This window comes from Neovison vison, chromosome 3 (assembly GCF_020171115.1).
Source record: "Neovison vison isolate M4711 chromosome 3, ASM_NN_V1, whole genome shotgun sequence".
In the NCBI taxonomy this organism is placed as follows: Eukaryota; Metazoa; Chordata; class Mammalia; order Carnivora; family Mustelidae; genus Neogale; species Neogale vison.
Genome location: NC_058093.1, coordinates 201,084,288 through 201,099,415, shown reverse-complemented (window position 1 = coordinate 201,099,415; position 15,128 = coordinate 201,084,288). Strand labels below are relative to the sequence as shown.

Below are 15,128 nucleotides of genomic sequence, written 5' to 3'. Positions count from 1 at the left end.
CCGCACCACGGCATGTCTCAGATACAAAGGAATGAGGTCCAGACGCGTCCTGCAGCACGAGAACATTAAGTTGGTGACAGAAGCAGGTCCCAAAGCCCCCGTATGTCCTCAGCTTCCCTGTATATGGAATGTCTGGAGGACACAGACCTGGACCGACACAGACTGGTGGTTGTCTCTGGGTGGACGTGGCCTGGGGGGAGGGGTGGGCGTTGGGGAGAAACAGCGAGTGCCTGAGGATGTGTCCAGGAGTTCTTTCTGGGTTGATGAAAATTTCCTTAAATTGATAATGCTGATGGCTCCCAGGTTGGGGATATGCTAGAAACTCCTGAGTCGCACACTTTGAATGAACCTAGTGCTTTGAGTGAGGGAACAGATGTATGCTCATTTTGTGAGTTACATCTCAGTACAACTGTTGTATTTTGGAAGCATTTTAAAAAGACAGTGCGGAAGACCTCTGAATTCTTCAGAGTGTGTCCTATGGTCAGGGACAAAAGCCCGCAATAACGATCTATAAAAGGCAGGCCCACAGACATGGTTTTTCAGTAAATCTCGCTGCCCAGTGAGTGGATACTTCATTGCTAACTGCTCACTGCTGCGGTGCTAAATCATTAAGGACATGTAAGTGCGGTGATGTCATAGAACATAAAGTAATGAGTTTTTCTTTATCTCCAAAATGTCTTTGTTTTCTGTCTGGTGATAAATTCTGTGGCTTTTTCCTTCTTTAGTGCCTTGTCTTGACTGTCCAGGGATAGTTCTTGTTAGAGATCTCTCTTGTTGGGGACAGGTGGGGTCGCTGACGCACACTGTCCGTGTGGTGAGTGTCTCCCACCGGATGGCCACCGCAGTGGGGCTGGTAGTGTTTTCTGCGGAAGCCGCGTTGCTCCTGGAGGGAGGGTGGCTTACCCCCAGGCAGAGCTCCAGGCTTGGACGGGGACGTGTTTGGTTCTGACGGCTCTGTAGTGCTCCTGCCGTTCCCTCAAGCAGGTTCTCTGCCCACAGATCCTGGTGGGGTGGCTTTTCTCCTCGTTCAGGGCCAGGTTCAAGCGCCACGCTCTGGCGGCCCGAGTGTGCTCCGGGAACTGCACCGCAGCTGTGGTGGCTTAAACTGAGGAAGGTCATGGTTCTGGAGGCTGGGAGTCCGAGAGAAGGTTCAGGGCCACTGCTTCTGAGGGCGTGGAGAGGGATCTGGCCCAGGGCTCCCTCCCTGGTTAGGAGATGCCACCCTCTCCCGTAGTCTCCGCGCACCTGTCTGTCCAAATCCCCTTCTTACCGGCATACCTGGCACAGTGGCTCGGGGTCCAACCTAATGACCCATCTTAACGCAGACCCCACGTCCAGAAGAGGTCCTGGGGGTGGGACCCAGACCCTTGGCTCTTGCAGGGACACAGCTCGGCGCCTACACTCCCTGCTGACCAGCACTGCCTCCCCAGCGGCTGACCAGAGGCTCGTCTCCCACCCTGATGCAGGCGCCCCCCTTTGTTTCTTGCCCAGAGCTTACTTCATTCATTTACCGATTTCCTCACTTCTGGTTTCCAGTTCCCTCTTTCAGCCCAAATGGGCAGAAATTCCCCAGGAACCAGGACTTCTCTGGTCCTGCTCTCTGCTGTGTCTCCAGGGTGCAGCCCACACCCAGCACACCCAGTGCCCCTTGGTGGAAGGAAAGAACTCACAGGCGTGTTAATGCGATGACCGTTCCCAGGCTCTGCGTTCCCGAGGAGTGGGGGTGGGCAGACGCTCCGGAAGAGGGACTTGATGTCTTGTAGTCACAGACGAGGAACTCTGAAGTCCTCTCCTGAGAACTAAACTGTCGTCAGGAAAGGACACGTCTTCAGAAGGAAGTGGGTGGGAAGGCTGTTCTCATGCGGCAAGACATGGCACTCAGGCATTCGATGATTGATTCTTACGTCACTGTCTCAAGGTGCAACGTCGCGTCCTTAAAAACAAGCTGCCTGGAGAAAAGGCGAGGTGCCAGGGCAGGACGAGGGCGTGAAGCTGGTCCCGACAAGACCCGGCTGGCAGCGGCATCTGGTGTGCCACGGTGTCGGGAGACGGGTACGTGCACCCCGCACATGCTTTCTGCTGGTGAACACAGACGAGGCTCGTGCGGCGCAGAGCCGGGGGACGGTAGTCCAGCCCTGGTTCCGGGGTTCCAAGAGTGAAAGGTGTCTGCGCCAGGCTCAGTCCGCACACCCTGATTTCTTCCGGTGGAGCTTCTCCACCTGTCATCAGTGGATGGAAACCTCCAATTCCACCTCGAGAAGAACCTTTGTAGCTTGTGCTCCATTTTCTGCAGAGCTTCCAGAAGATTCCAGAGATGCTGCCTCCCCTCCACACACAGATCCGTCTCCAAACGCAGCTGCTAGGGCTCCCTCTGCCAAGGCTGGAAGTGCGGGCCCTGTCACCTGTATTTCCGGAAGGAATTCTGATTCCCGGGACTCCGGGTTTTCTGGTGGAGAGGCTAGCTTGTGTTTTCCCAGCCTTGACCAGTGCATGTCCAGTACAGTGACAGCTGCCTGTCAGATGGGGACAAGGCGGCTTGGAGAGTGCCCCCAGCACACCGCACTGCACTCGGATCTTACGTCGCTCGAGTTAGAATGTTTCTCAACGCAGATGCCCAGGGTATCTGGGGAGCAATGCTTGGATGCAAGAGACCATCTTGTGCTTGAAAAACACTTCACCTCCCTGCAGGCCCCTCCCCACCATCCCGAACTAAACGCCAGTGACACCATTTTCATGTGACGCCTCAGTTTCTTAAGTGGGAAGGGCACAGCACGGCCACAGAGCTGACCACTTTGAAACTAGCCACAGCCTAAAGGGCACAGAGTCACAGTTGTCCTTGGAGAGCCCCTCAGTGAGCCTGCAATCATTCGGGTCTCGGTCCAGAAGCCAAGAGCCCCCAAACTGCCTTGTTTCTCTTAGCTTTAGCATTCGGTCTTCCTTCCCCGGGGCAGCGGAAATGGACCAGGAGGGTAGCCTGCGCATGCGCGCGTGTTCTGGGGCGAGGAGGAGAACCCAAGTAGGAGGACTGTGGTAAGAACAAACTTTTCTGTACTATTTCGTTTCACTGTGTGGGGTAGTCAACTCCATAATAAGCCCAAACTTGAAACCACACATTTGCTGTAGGAATGTTTGCCCTATGGCTCATGCTTCCAGCTCGAGCTTGATTTCTGGAGTCTCTCCATGAGAGTATTTTAGCAAATGAGATTTTTATATGCTTCCATGGGAAAACAAAGCTAATTCTGGGAGGTCGAAAGATCCCTTCCTTCCAAAGCAATGCGCATTCCTTCTGTGATTAACCACTTTTCGGTCATCTGAATGGGTCCTAATGACAGGCACGAGGACCGCTCCCCTAAAATCAGCTTCATTCAGAACCCTCAACCCAAAGGTTATTTTGGAGTTTTCAAAAGGAGCACAACGTCAACATTTAAGACAGATTTGCCAACAGCTGCCTTGCCTTTGAAGGAAATGAGATCCGACAGCAAGTCACCGGCGTGACAGCACCACGTGCCAGTGATGAAGTCATCCCTGAATTCTGCTTCGCTACTACTTCGGACCTTGAGCCAGAAAACCCGTACTCCCAGACAAGGGAGCAGTTCAGCCCAGTCCCGGCCGGGGCTGGAGAACGTGCCTTTCTGAAGCTGCAGCGAAGAGCGAAGGGCGTGGCTCCGGGGACGGAGGGCAGCTACAGGAGCTGGGAGCCACCCAGCCAGCTCGGATCGGGGTCCGCCTCTGCCTGAAGACCAGCGGGTTACGGTCCGCGTGGCGCGCTCCAGCATTGAGGCCGGATGTGGCACTTCTTTCCTGGCCCCGATGCTGCTTTGGGTTTTGTGTTGTGCTTCTTTAAAGGATGCCACGAGGAGACACTAGGCAGGGGACGTGACTCGGTCCTTCAGTGCAGGGAGGGATCCTGTTCGGCTGCTTCGGGGAAGTGCTGTGCTGTGCGAACCCTAAACTGTACCTTTTGGCAGCAAGTTCAGTGGATTCAGCTTGTGTCTGGAGGGGAACGGGTGGGACAGGTAGCCGGACGGACGGCGTCGCTCTTGGCAGGCATTTCTCAGCTGGTGAGACAGGATGCATGGAGCCCGCTCCGAAGACCTGGAGGCCCAGCGCCAGCGCCGCCTGCCCTCCAGCAGGTCCCCACACTAGCACCTACGCACGCCAGCCGCGTGCTGCGGCGTGTGCCGGCACCTGCTGCGGGAGCTCCGGGAGCGCGCGCTGGTCTGGACGGGGAAACGGAGGCCGCCCTGTGCTGGGCTCGCTCTCGAAAGGGAGGCCAGCCCGCGAGGATGTGGCAACAAAACGAGAGAAAGGAAAAAGTCCTTTCCAGAGCCGAATGCTAGATGAGGGGATCAGCTCTCCCCTCACGCCCCTGCCCACCCCCTCCCCGTGCACCTGTCACCCCTGCTCCATGGTGCTCCTCCCACCCCCCCACATGCACAAGTCCCACCCTTGTGGTCCCCGGCATTCTGGGATTACAGAGCACACGGAAAAGGAGGAGAAGAAAAGCACAAAGGGGGCTTCTTGCCCAAACACCCCTTCACCCCGTTTCCTGGCCCCCCGCCTTACAACTGCTGGGCCCTCTGATCAAGGATACTTGCAGGTCAGAGAGGTGACCTTGTTTTATTCTGTAGGTGGCAAGGACAAATGGCAAAGAGAAACGAAATATTTTTTTTAACTACTTTTGAGGGGCGCCTGGGTGGCTCAGTGGGTTAAGCCTCTGCCTTTGGGCTCAGGTCATGATCCCGGGGTCCTGGGATCGAGCCCCGCATCGGGCTCTCTGCTCGGCAGGGAGCCTGCTTCCCTCCTACCCGCCCTGCCGCCTGCCTCTCTGCCTGCTTGTGATCTCTCTCTGTTAAATAAACAAACAAAAACTACTTTTGAGGTTCCCAAGAAAGCTGTTTTTTCCACGGCTCTGAGTGGCGCAGACCTTGATGGACAAGGACACCCCTGCAAATGGGACTGGGAGGGGCTGCCGCTTCCCGGCTCCATGTTGGGGGCTTGCGCTGGGGCCTCACCTCCAGGATGGCAGCGGACATGCCCTCAGACATGGAGCTGTTCACCACCGCGAAGCAGTTCTTCAGGGCCGCGTGCAGGTCCTCCTGGGGCATCTCTCCAAGCAGCCGCACCCCGGCTGTCCTGAAACAGCAGTAGTAGGGGACAGCTTTCTGCCTCTGCGAGTCCGGCAGGGAGGGGGCTGGGGGAGGACAGCCACTCTCCGGACGGAGAAGTCAGCCTTAGGACCGCGCAGTAGGGCGGGGGTCTCCGTCCTTCCCTGCCCCGATGAGCCGCCCTTGCTGTGACTCATGCCCCCAGGTACCGCAGGTCAAACGTAGGTTCTGGCCACTTTTTCTAGTAACACAATCTTGTTTCAAATGTTTGGACAGTAGTAGACATACAAGAAACAGAAACAAGTGCTACAATAGAGACTACTACAGGCACCCTGGTGCCCACCGCCCAGAGGTTTTGTCTTGGGTTTTTTATCCAGCAACACTGATGCGTGCCCGTGCAACACCCTCTCCACACTCACATTAACTGTGTGTGGTTTTACCTGCAGGCAAGTGATTAACGACGCCTGTGTATCTGTGGAGAGAGATCAGGACTTCCCAGTCCCCGGTGCTGACCGTGGCCAGTGACACGGGGGGATGGTCCTGGGGGGCTGGTCCTGGGGGGCTGTGGGGAAACCATCTAAAAGGGGGCTGACCCAAATGGGAGATGACCCTGTTGGTCCCCACCCTTTCCTGTACCCCCACTAAACACTGGGGGAGCACTGGAGGGGCCCTGGGGCCACCAATCACCCTCAGGATGTGGTCCAGGGCCAGCCACATCTGGTGGTTTCTTATGTGAGGCAGTAGCCGCAGCGTGTTCAAGCCGGTGTCTGGACCGTCTGGAACGGGCTGGCAAACACACCCTCGTTTCCCTCGGTTCCACCAAGTGCTTGATATTTTAGGTCTTTTAGTTTTTGCCAGAGTGATCAGTGGAAACTAGAACTTCAAATTAGAACTAGAAATTAGAACTTCAAGGCATTTCCCTGCCCGAGTGAGTGCGAGCATCTCCACCCCCGAGGGGGCTGCTCAAGCTCCCAGCCCAGCATCCTTCCTGTCAGGTGGGGGGGTGGGGGGTGGAGCAGGAGTGCCCGGACCCCCCGGGGCCATGGGGAGGTGACATGGGGCGGCCTGGAACAGAGCCTGGGCTTGGTGAGTGTGGCGCAGGCACAGGAATGGGGTGAGGGACTGGCCGCTGGGCTTCCTCTCCCGCAGTATGCTGTCCGCCTCCTCCGCTTACCTCTTTACTCTGGCCTTCACTTCTCTCGTGAACACTGGGTCGACCTGAAAAGAGACAGAGATTGTAGGAAAAGCCTTTTGTGAGCCCAAGTCTCATGAGAACGGCCTATCATGGCCGCAGAGCCAGACTCAACTCAGGGAGGAAAAAGCCTAGCGCGACAGGCACTAACGCCCGGGCTGCACAACTACATGATAGCAGGGGTGGGGGGGACCCTGGGGAGGGGCGCGGAGAAAAGCGCTCGCCCTCCTGTCTGCTGTCGGGGGCACGTTGGACCAGAGCCTGCAGCAGCCCCTGGGACAATGCCCCGCCCCCCGCAAGGTCAAGGTCTGGAAGCAGAAGGCCGGCCCAGCCCCAGGGCAGTCCGCCTGCCACAGGGCACTCCGCGAAGGAAGGGTCTGCGTCATTCACTGCAGTGGCAGATTCTGTCATAAAACCTTTGAGGCAGAAGGAGTTGGAATCCTTTGCATATCCAAGACAAAAGATCTGACAAATTAACATTCTGTGTTTCCCAGGGAACCTTCCCAGAAGCACAGCTTTAAAGCCAAGGGCACGTCCATCGAGCTGATGGCGGACAGACCCCTTCCCTTCCACACCAGGGAACATAATCCGTCACGAGAAGGAACGAAACGCTGACCCGTCCCCAGCACGATGACCCCAGAGAACACGGCGTTCCGTGCGTGCGGCCGGTCACAGAAGACCACATGCGAGGTGAGTCCGAGCCACGCAACACCCAGAATGAGCCAATCCCAAGAGAAGGGAGACAGAGAAGTGGCTACCAGGGACTGAGGGTGCCAACGCCGGGGAGCGGCCCGGACAGGTCTGGGGTTTCTCCTGGGGGGATGCAGGTGTACCCGAGTTAGAAGGACGTTTGCAAAACTGCGTGAACATACTAAAACCCACTGGGTTACAGACCTTAACGTGATCTTGATGGCACACGAATTATATCTCGTAAAAAAGGAAAAGAAAAAGCCAAGTAAAACTTGAGTTGGTCACAACCTAACATCCCGGAGCCTGGATCTCCTCCTGTTTCGCACCGGAAGCAGTGTCCTTCGGCACAGGGCCCGCGCTCGCAGTCCTGCCGGTTGACGTGGGGAACGAACGTGGAGGCTGAAGGCAGCGTGTCGGGGGCTCTGGACACCGGGGATTCCTGCCCCTTGCAGCGAGGCTCGGGGTTTGAAGCGACCCATCCGTAGACCCGTGAGGGCCAGGACAGGCGGCGCGGGCCGTGTGGGGCTCATGCGCTCCCGTCCCGTCTGCTCATGAGCTCCCGGCCGCGCCTGCGTATGTGACCTCTCTAGGCTTCAGTTTCCTTGGCTGCAGAGTGGCAGTTGTCACAGGATCTCTGGAGGGTGGGGAGGCTCGAATGAGTCCCAGTGGTTCAGTGCTTGGGACTGTCCGAGGCACCGCGGCGATGGCTTGGGGGCGCCTCCAGGAGAAGTGGGATATCCTGTGGAAGGTGCGTGAGAGCCGCAGACCTCGGCCCCTGCGCCGCACCCCGCACACCGTCCCAGAGACGAGGCCTCGCGCCTGCACGCCCAGCGCTGAGCGGGGAGAGCAAGACGCCCCCGGTGCCCGGCAGCCGTCACGGTGTTCGCACAGGGACGCCCACACTCATGACCCTCAGAAGCCAGACTGCAGGACGGCTGGAGCACGTGGCCTCTTCTCTGGTGGCCTTACTCTCGGGGGTACCCGGCAGATGTGAGGGGACACTGTCCCACTGTCCCAGCGCTCCGACGAGCCCAGCCAGGGTGGAGCCCAGCGTACGTTCGCATCTGACTGGCCCCGGTGCAGACTCAGCCAGCAGACCTCAGCTTTGCCCTTGGCCTTCTGTGCAGCGTGCTGTCAACCATGAAATATTTTTAATTACTTTAAAAATAACATTTCTAAAATAACAACTTGTTAAATAACTTTTAAATATAACTTTTAAAATAATTTTTAAAACAACAACTATTCTTAAGTTGATGCCCTATGTCGTCAAATCTTGAGCACTTCCTCAAAGACACAGACAGAGGAGGGCAGGAACACATTTTACTAACACAGTGTCTGCCGGCTCGTCCCGTCCTGACAAGCAAGCAGGGGGCGCAGATTCCACTTCTGTTCTCATTCAGGCTCTAGCGGTAGGTATTAGAGTTTCAGAACAAGTCGGTTTGAAGAGTATGACAACGTCCGTCTACTTTATCATGCCAACTGAAAAAATGCTGTGCCTTCCAGAAACTTCATTTCCGTCTCTTTTGGCAAGGGAACAGCACGCATATGTTGGACCCCAAATCCTTCGGACCGCTGGCACTGACTGGAATATATCCCAGAAGCCAGCGCAGCCAGTCTGGAAGCTCAGGGAACACTGAAACTATCCCCAGGAAGGTGTTTCTAGAGTTTAATGTATTTCAAGAGCAAGGTGACAGACGGCCAGAAGACAGATGCACCTACACGTGGGACCACTTACGAGGGAGAAGAGCCTGCACGTGGCTGGGATCCCGTGTGAGCTACAGATGGGCAAACGCCGTTTAGCTACCGTCCATAAATGATCTGCTCGTGCTAAGAAAATCCCCGTGCTTGCACGATCCAGAAAGCCTTCACAGGTTTGTGTATGATTGTTACAAACTTCAGTTGCTTAAGTTTCTTGCCAAAGCCTTTGACCTGCACAAGTGCTTTACACATCTCTACTTCTATGTTAAACATCTGCACACAAATCAAAGTAGAAATGCTTCCAAGACCTGACTTCTGCCCCTGGGTTTCCATTCACGGTCACGTACCTGGGCACCTGCTGACCCCACGGGGGGAGGTAGCTAACATTCAGGACCACCAGTAACAAGAAGAGAACCTTTTGTGGGTTTTTTTTGTTTTTAAGATTTTATTTGTTCATTTGGGAGTGGGGCAAGAGAGAGAGCATGTGCACGAGGGAGGGGCATGGGCAGAGGGAGGAGCAGGGAGCCTGATACGGGGCTTGAACCCAGGACCCTGAGACCATGACCTGAGCTAAAGGCAGACGCTTCACCGACTGAGCCCTCCAGGAGCCCTGGTTTTTGCTTTTTTGAGAATGAACTGTTTCCCCTCCAGAGGGTTCTTGAGTACGTTCTCCACGCGTGCAGCCTGCCAACCGTGTCTTTGGCAACATTATCACACACCTGGTGTGGACAGCACATAGACTGGTGTCTTCCAAATAGCCCGATAGGCCTCACTTGCCTCCTGCACAGCACCTACAGCTGAGCCCAAAAGCTTGGATCTGCGGGAAGTCCAGGGCAGTTCCTGCACCAGACTTCCAAAGCGAGGTCGGAGGACAGCTTCCAGAACGCCCCAGTGCAGGCCTGGAAGGATTTCTTCAGCCACCAGCAGAGGGCGCCCGCTCGCAGGCGGCTTTTGTAACCCTGCTCTGAGGCCTCCCTGCAGGCCCCCCTTCTCCTGTGGGGGCGCTGGGCCAGCTGGAAGCAGTGCCAGGGTTAGAGATGGACCCCTGGAGCCTGCAACACACTCCCCACTCTTTGAAAGATCTTCAGAGGAGAAACTCATACTTCTGGATGATTTGGTGTTTATGGCCATTCAGAGTCCGCGTTTACTTGCCACTGTCTCTGGGCCTAACCTACGCTGCGTTCTCTGCGTGCATTAACTTACTTCCTGCCAGCGATCCTGATGTGAAAACCCCACCTCACACGAGAGGACTGTGCAGCTCAGAGAACTCGTGTAGCTTAACAACCATCACACAGCTGGAGGTGCCGGGCCAGGAGACGGAATTCTGAAAACCACGCTCTGCTGCTTCTCTGCTGTGTCCTCGGGTTTTATCAACTAGTTCATGGAACACCAACGTGCATTACGGAATCACTACCTGCTTACCTGTTTATTTTCCCATGATAAGCCTGTCTGTAGCTTTCTTGTTCCCTCCCTGTTGCCACTCTCGCCCCGAGCAATGACCCCTTCGGTCCCTGGCCGACGCCCCCTCCGTGGGACACTTTCCCTGATCATCCAAACCAGAAGCCACGTCTCCTTTCCCCCCTTTCCTTCCACCTGCTACCAAACGCAGGCCTGCCTAGTCTGCTGCTTGTCCACTTGCCCCCGTGTGCATGTCCTTTCCCTCCAAGTCCAGGCCCTGTGTCTTGCACATAGCGCTCTGCTTGATAATATCCGCTAAATGCATGATTTCCGTCTGGCCCTTCCCTTCCGTTTTTATTCCTGATTCTTTCGGTTGAAATGATCTTAAACAATGGAATTACATTATAATCCCAATAGCTTATCATGAAAAAGCAGACAGCCTGATGAAAAAGCAGAAAACCTTCTTTTGGCTTTCCATAGTAATTGTCGAATTCCTACTTTACATATGATCGTTTTCAGTTAGAGATCCCTCATTTTTAGTTTTGTTAGCTTGCTTCTGTCACAATTAACTGCTTAGAAAAAAGCAATTCATCGAGGAAAACTTTAGGAGTCTGCTGAAATACTAACACGTTAACTAAAATTCAGCTGAAGGTCTAACCACTTTTGAGCTGGAAGTTCACACTGCATTACACTTGCCAGGATTTACCTTCCACATTGGTTCATTTTCAAATCTCCCAGTGAAGCCAAGTGGAACAAAATACAAGATACAGGAAAAAAGGTGGATTTTTTTATGTAACGAAAGCACCTTATGAAATTTTAAAAAGCAAAAGCATTGTAAGGAGCAAAGAAGATTCTCATTTCCTCTCTCTAAGCTTATTTATTTCTGAGCTGAAGATATTGTTTCAACTCCCAGGCTTAAGGAATCATCTTTGATAGAAGACGTTACCGTGGAAGTCATTAAGCTGTCACGCTCAGACCGAGTGCTTATACCACACTCCTTATCAAGGGCGCCAGCAGATGCGGCCACTCGAGACCCTCCTGGAAGCAGAAGCCACACGCTTTGCTAAAATGGTTGAACGGAGAGATCAAAGCAGCTTTAATAGGAAACCAAAGCCAGACTGAGACTGTCCGGCAGCTAACCCGGGATCCCACCGGGCCCCAAGGAGACATTCACACGTGCAGCACTTCCCGTGTACGTCATCTAGGACGCTGCCCGTGAGCCAGGTGCTGTTCGAGGCACCGAGCCAGTACTCAGTGCCCGCGAGAAACGGTGAGGCAGGTGGCTCTGTCTTGGTCATGCCTACTTCGCAGATGGGGAAGCTGAGACACAGGCAGGGGACTCCCAGCTCACTCCAGGGTCCGAGCGTGCAACTGCCGTACTACCCGGCCACACGGAACGACCTGCTGCGGGACACGGATGATGCCACAGGGTCTAAATGAGTGACTAAGGAGATCCCGTATGGGACGGAGAGCCCCATTTTAAAATTTTCTTGCTAAGAATGGCCACGGAGATAAACACGTCTGGCATCTAAAAAATGAAACATACACAGCATCTGTGATTTTTTTGAAGCGACCTAAGGACATTTGTGTGACAATTTTATAAACGGGACTAGACCGGATAAACGCTCGGTGGGCAGAGTGATGCCATGCCCTCTGGGCCGGGCCGGGGGGGAGCGGCAGGAGCCTGTGAACGCCCCACCGCCCCCGGGCCCTCCCTTGCGGACACAGTCCCCATCTGTCCTCTGACTGGACTGTGTGCCTCGTGACCACAGGTGTCACGTCTGTGCCACGTGCTCCTATGTCTACAACACAGCGGCTCTCAGTAAGAACTTCTTGAAGGACTAAATAAAGAAGTCTAGTTTTATAGATGTGAACGTACACGCGTGCACACACACACATATTTATAACAACGTGCATAGTGTCCTTGTGAACGAACAACAGCATAAATAATGGTGGCCGGTCTCCTGCAGAGACGCTGCTCAGCATGGCTGTCGCCCAGCAGCCCAGCAGCCCATCCAGAGGAGGACACAGCAGATTCGGGCAGCCAAGCACAGTCTCCCCCAAAAAGGGGCGTTCTTTCCATTTCCCCGAAGGAAAGCACTGAAGTCACCCCAGGGACCCAGTGTTGTGACTGTTTACTCCCATCAACTGACCGATAAACATCTTCCCTTCCTCCGTCTGCACGTCCGGACCAACAGGGCATCTGCACGAGCCGCGGACGTCTACTTTCTCCTCAGACCCTTCAGCATCCACCTCTTCTGCCAGAGCCCCTTCCTTTGGTTCTTCCTCTGGCTTCCTCACCTCCGCCCGTAGACAGAGTTGGTCAAAGTGGAACCGGGTGCCTAGTCCTCTCCCTACAAAAGGGTGGGATGTAACCCGAACTGGGGCCCGGACCTGGAACCGAAGGATCCGGAGACTATGAAGGGGGTGGAGCTCATTCCTCCCCAGGGGGCATCCTGGACGGCACCCCCCGGCTGACCTCCAGCCCCCAGCTACTCTTCTTGGTGGCTCCTGTCTTCTTGTACGTTGCATTTGCTAGAGTTGGTGTGACGCCTGCGGCCGAGGGACGCTGGCTGAGCGGTGCTGAGCCCCATGTGACGGGGCTCCATGCACAGAAAGGACCAGAAGGACCCCTGCTGTGTGCACTGCGACGATTCCCTAATGAGAGACTATTCCAGACGCCTTAGCTCAGAGTCAGTGCAGTTTTGTCCGGGGAAGCCAGCACGTGACCTCTTTGTAATTCGTGGCGAAAGAGTTTATTCAGCCATGGAGCTTCGCAGTTAACAAAGGAGGACACAGAATGAGGAGTGAATTCCCGTCAGATGCCACAAATAATGGCAGTCTCCTACACGACAGAGTCGTTAAAGCATGGGTTTTGGTGTGTCCCAAGGTTTGAACTCTGACCCACTTTGAAAATCCATTTCCAGATTAATCACCGATGTTGCAAGGATTCAATTTTAAGTGTAAAACTGACCCCCCCACCTCGTTTGGTCTTCAGACATGATGTCAGATTGCATCCTCGACCATGAAAGCAGACAGATGTCTGGAGATCCTGTAAGGATGGAAGTGGGGGCTGGGCTGGATGGGCGGTCCGCGAGGGCACAGCTGCCGGTCCTGACTGAGCCAGGCCACCTTCTGGGGAGAGGCGCCCACGACGGGAGCTGCTGCGCACGCTGGCCTCGGAGAGAATGACGCCTAGCGGGACAGACACCGTCCGGCGTGGCCAAGTCGGTAATTTTCACATGTCAGATTAGGAAGCAAATCATGAGATTGATTTTTGGGCAAAAACAAGCTTTTTAAAAATAACATGGAAGAGAACAGCATCACATAGCAAGGGACAGCACAGTCTTCCAGAAAGGACCAGAGTTAAGCGTCTGACTCTTGATCTCAGCTCGGGTCTCCACCTCAGCTGTGTTCAGGCGCTGCTGGGCGTGGAGCCCGCATCAAGAGCAAGGCCCAGAGTGCAGAGCTGCGCGAAACGAGAGCAGCCCCGTCTAGAGACGCTCGTCCGGTGACGTGCGTGTGCACGTACCCTGTGCTGCCTGGGTCTGCCCGCCCCCACCGGCCGCACGCGTGCATCTCCACTGTCTTCAGAGACGTCCCCCGTTAACTGTGAACTGGCCGTGGCAGAAGCTTCCACACTGTGGCAACAGGCCACTGGGGCTTTCAGAGAATGACTCCCTGCCCTGCTCCACAAGCACCGGTTGCTGGACACTCACCAGTGTACCCCAGGTCACGGTTAGGAAGCAAACAAGTGAGCCTTAGATACCAGCCCACCCAGGTTCCTGGGGGATCTGAGATGTGTGTCCAGATGCATCATGTCTGTCTTCCATGGGACGCAAAGAATCAATAGGAGAACAACTTGTCTGGAGGAGTTTGTGACCCTGTGGATTCGATGCCGCCTTTTAGAAGCTCAAATTACCCTGTCTGCTGAGATGGCACCACGGTTTGGATGGGGCTTTTTGTTTTCCCCTTAGGTCTGAGAGAGACCTCTTATGAGGTAGGGGTATTTCTATGGCCTGTTGTGTCCCCCACACCCCTAATTCATACGCTGAATCTGAACCCCCAAAGATGATGGCGTCAGGAGGTGAGGTCTTTGGGAGGTGAGTGGGTCATGAAGGTGGAGGCCTTAGAAATAAGATCAGTCTTAACCGATGGGATCAGGTCTCCCAAATGACCCCGGAGAGCGTCCCTTGGCCACAAAGAGGCCTCACCGGCACCTCCCTCTTAGACTTCCGGCCTCCAGGACAGGAGACCAGGTCTCTGGTGCTGGTCCGCCAGCCCATCCATGGGATCCTGTTGCCCAAACGGACCAGACGTGTATGAATGTGTCAGAGCCGAAGCCTACACTTCTGTACTCGGGCCAGGAAGGGCGTGACACCGTGTTACCCGAAGCCGACTGAGGTAGGGGAGAACCGTCTCCCTGGGCAGTGGGGGAGAAGCAAGCAGAGCCCAGGAGAGCTCCAGGCGGAGTGTGTCCGTGACACGGGCGGGTGCCGACCCCTGCTTCTGCTGAGCAGCAGACCTGCGGCCGAGAGAGGCTCCTCCCGTTTCCCGCGGGGGTTTCCGTTCTCGGTAGTGCAGCGCCTTGTAGAAGACACGCCTTCGATTGTTGGTGATCAGTGAGCTGAAGGGCCATGAGTCTCTGGTCATAACCTTTCATGGAGGGTCCTGGACCCCCAACTCAAGTGTGCCCTTTCCTAGCCCCCACCCCCCGTCACTGCTTGGGGTCTTTGCTCCACAAGAGCAGACCAAGGTGGCTGTCCACACAGCTCCAGACCGTCCCTGGGGGCCCCGGCAGGCACTCTAGCTGGGGACCCTCCTGGGGCTCGTCCTGGGGCTCGTCTCAGACCCGCACTTGCCAAGCAAGCCCCGCTCTTCGGCACTGCAGGGCTGTCACTCCAGCGGGGAAACAGCCGGAGCAGCCCCTGGAAGCTCTGGAATCGTGAGCGCTCCTGGTGACGCGCTGTCCAGCATCGCCACAGACCTGCACTTCCTCCCCTGGCGCCCAACCACCACCTTCTTCCAGAAGCTAAAGACAC

The 15,128-nt window shown here is 55.4% G+C and overlaps 1 protein-coding gene across 1 annotated transcript in view; it reads right to left on the bottom strand.

Annotated features, from left to right (window-relative positions):
• The window catches only part of GLT1D1 (glycosyltransferase 1 domain containing 1), an 82,688-nt gene that overhangs the window by 15,500 nt on the left and 52,060 nt on the right, over positions 1 to 15,128 (bottom strand). Inside the window, 2 exon segments of the mRNA XM_044243541.1 lie at positions 5,016 to 5,136; positions 6,283 to 6,326. Of these exon segments, the coding sequence (XP_044099476.1) occupies positions 5,016 to 5,136; positions 6,283 to 6,326 (165 nt within the window).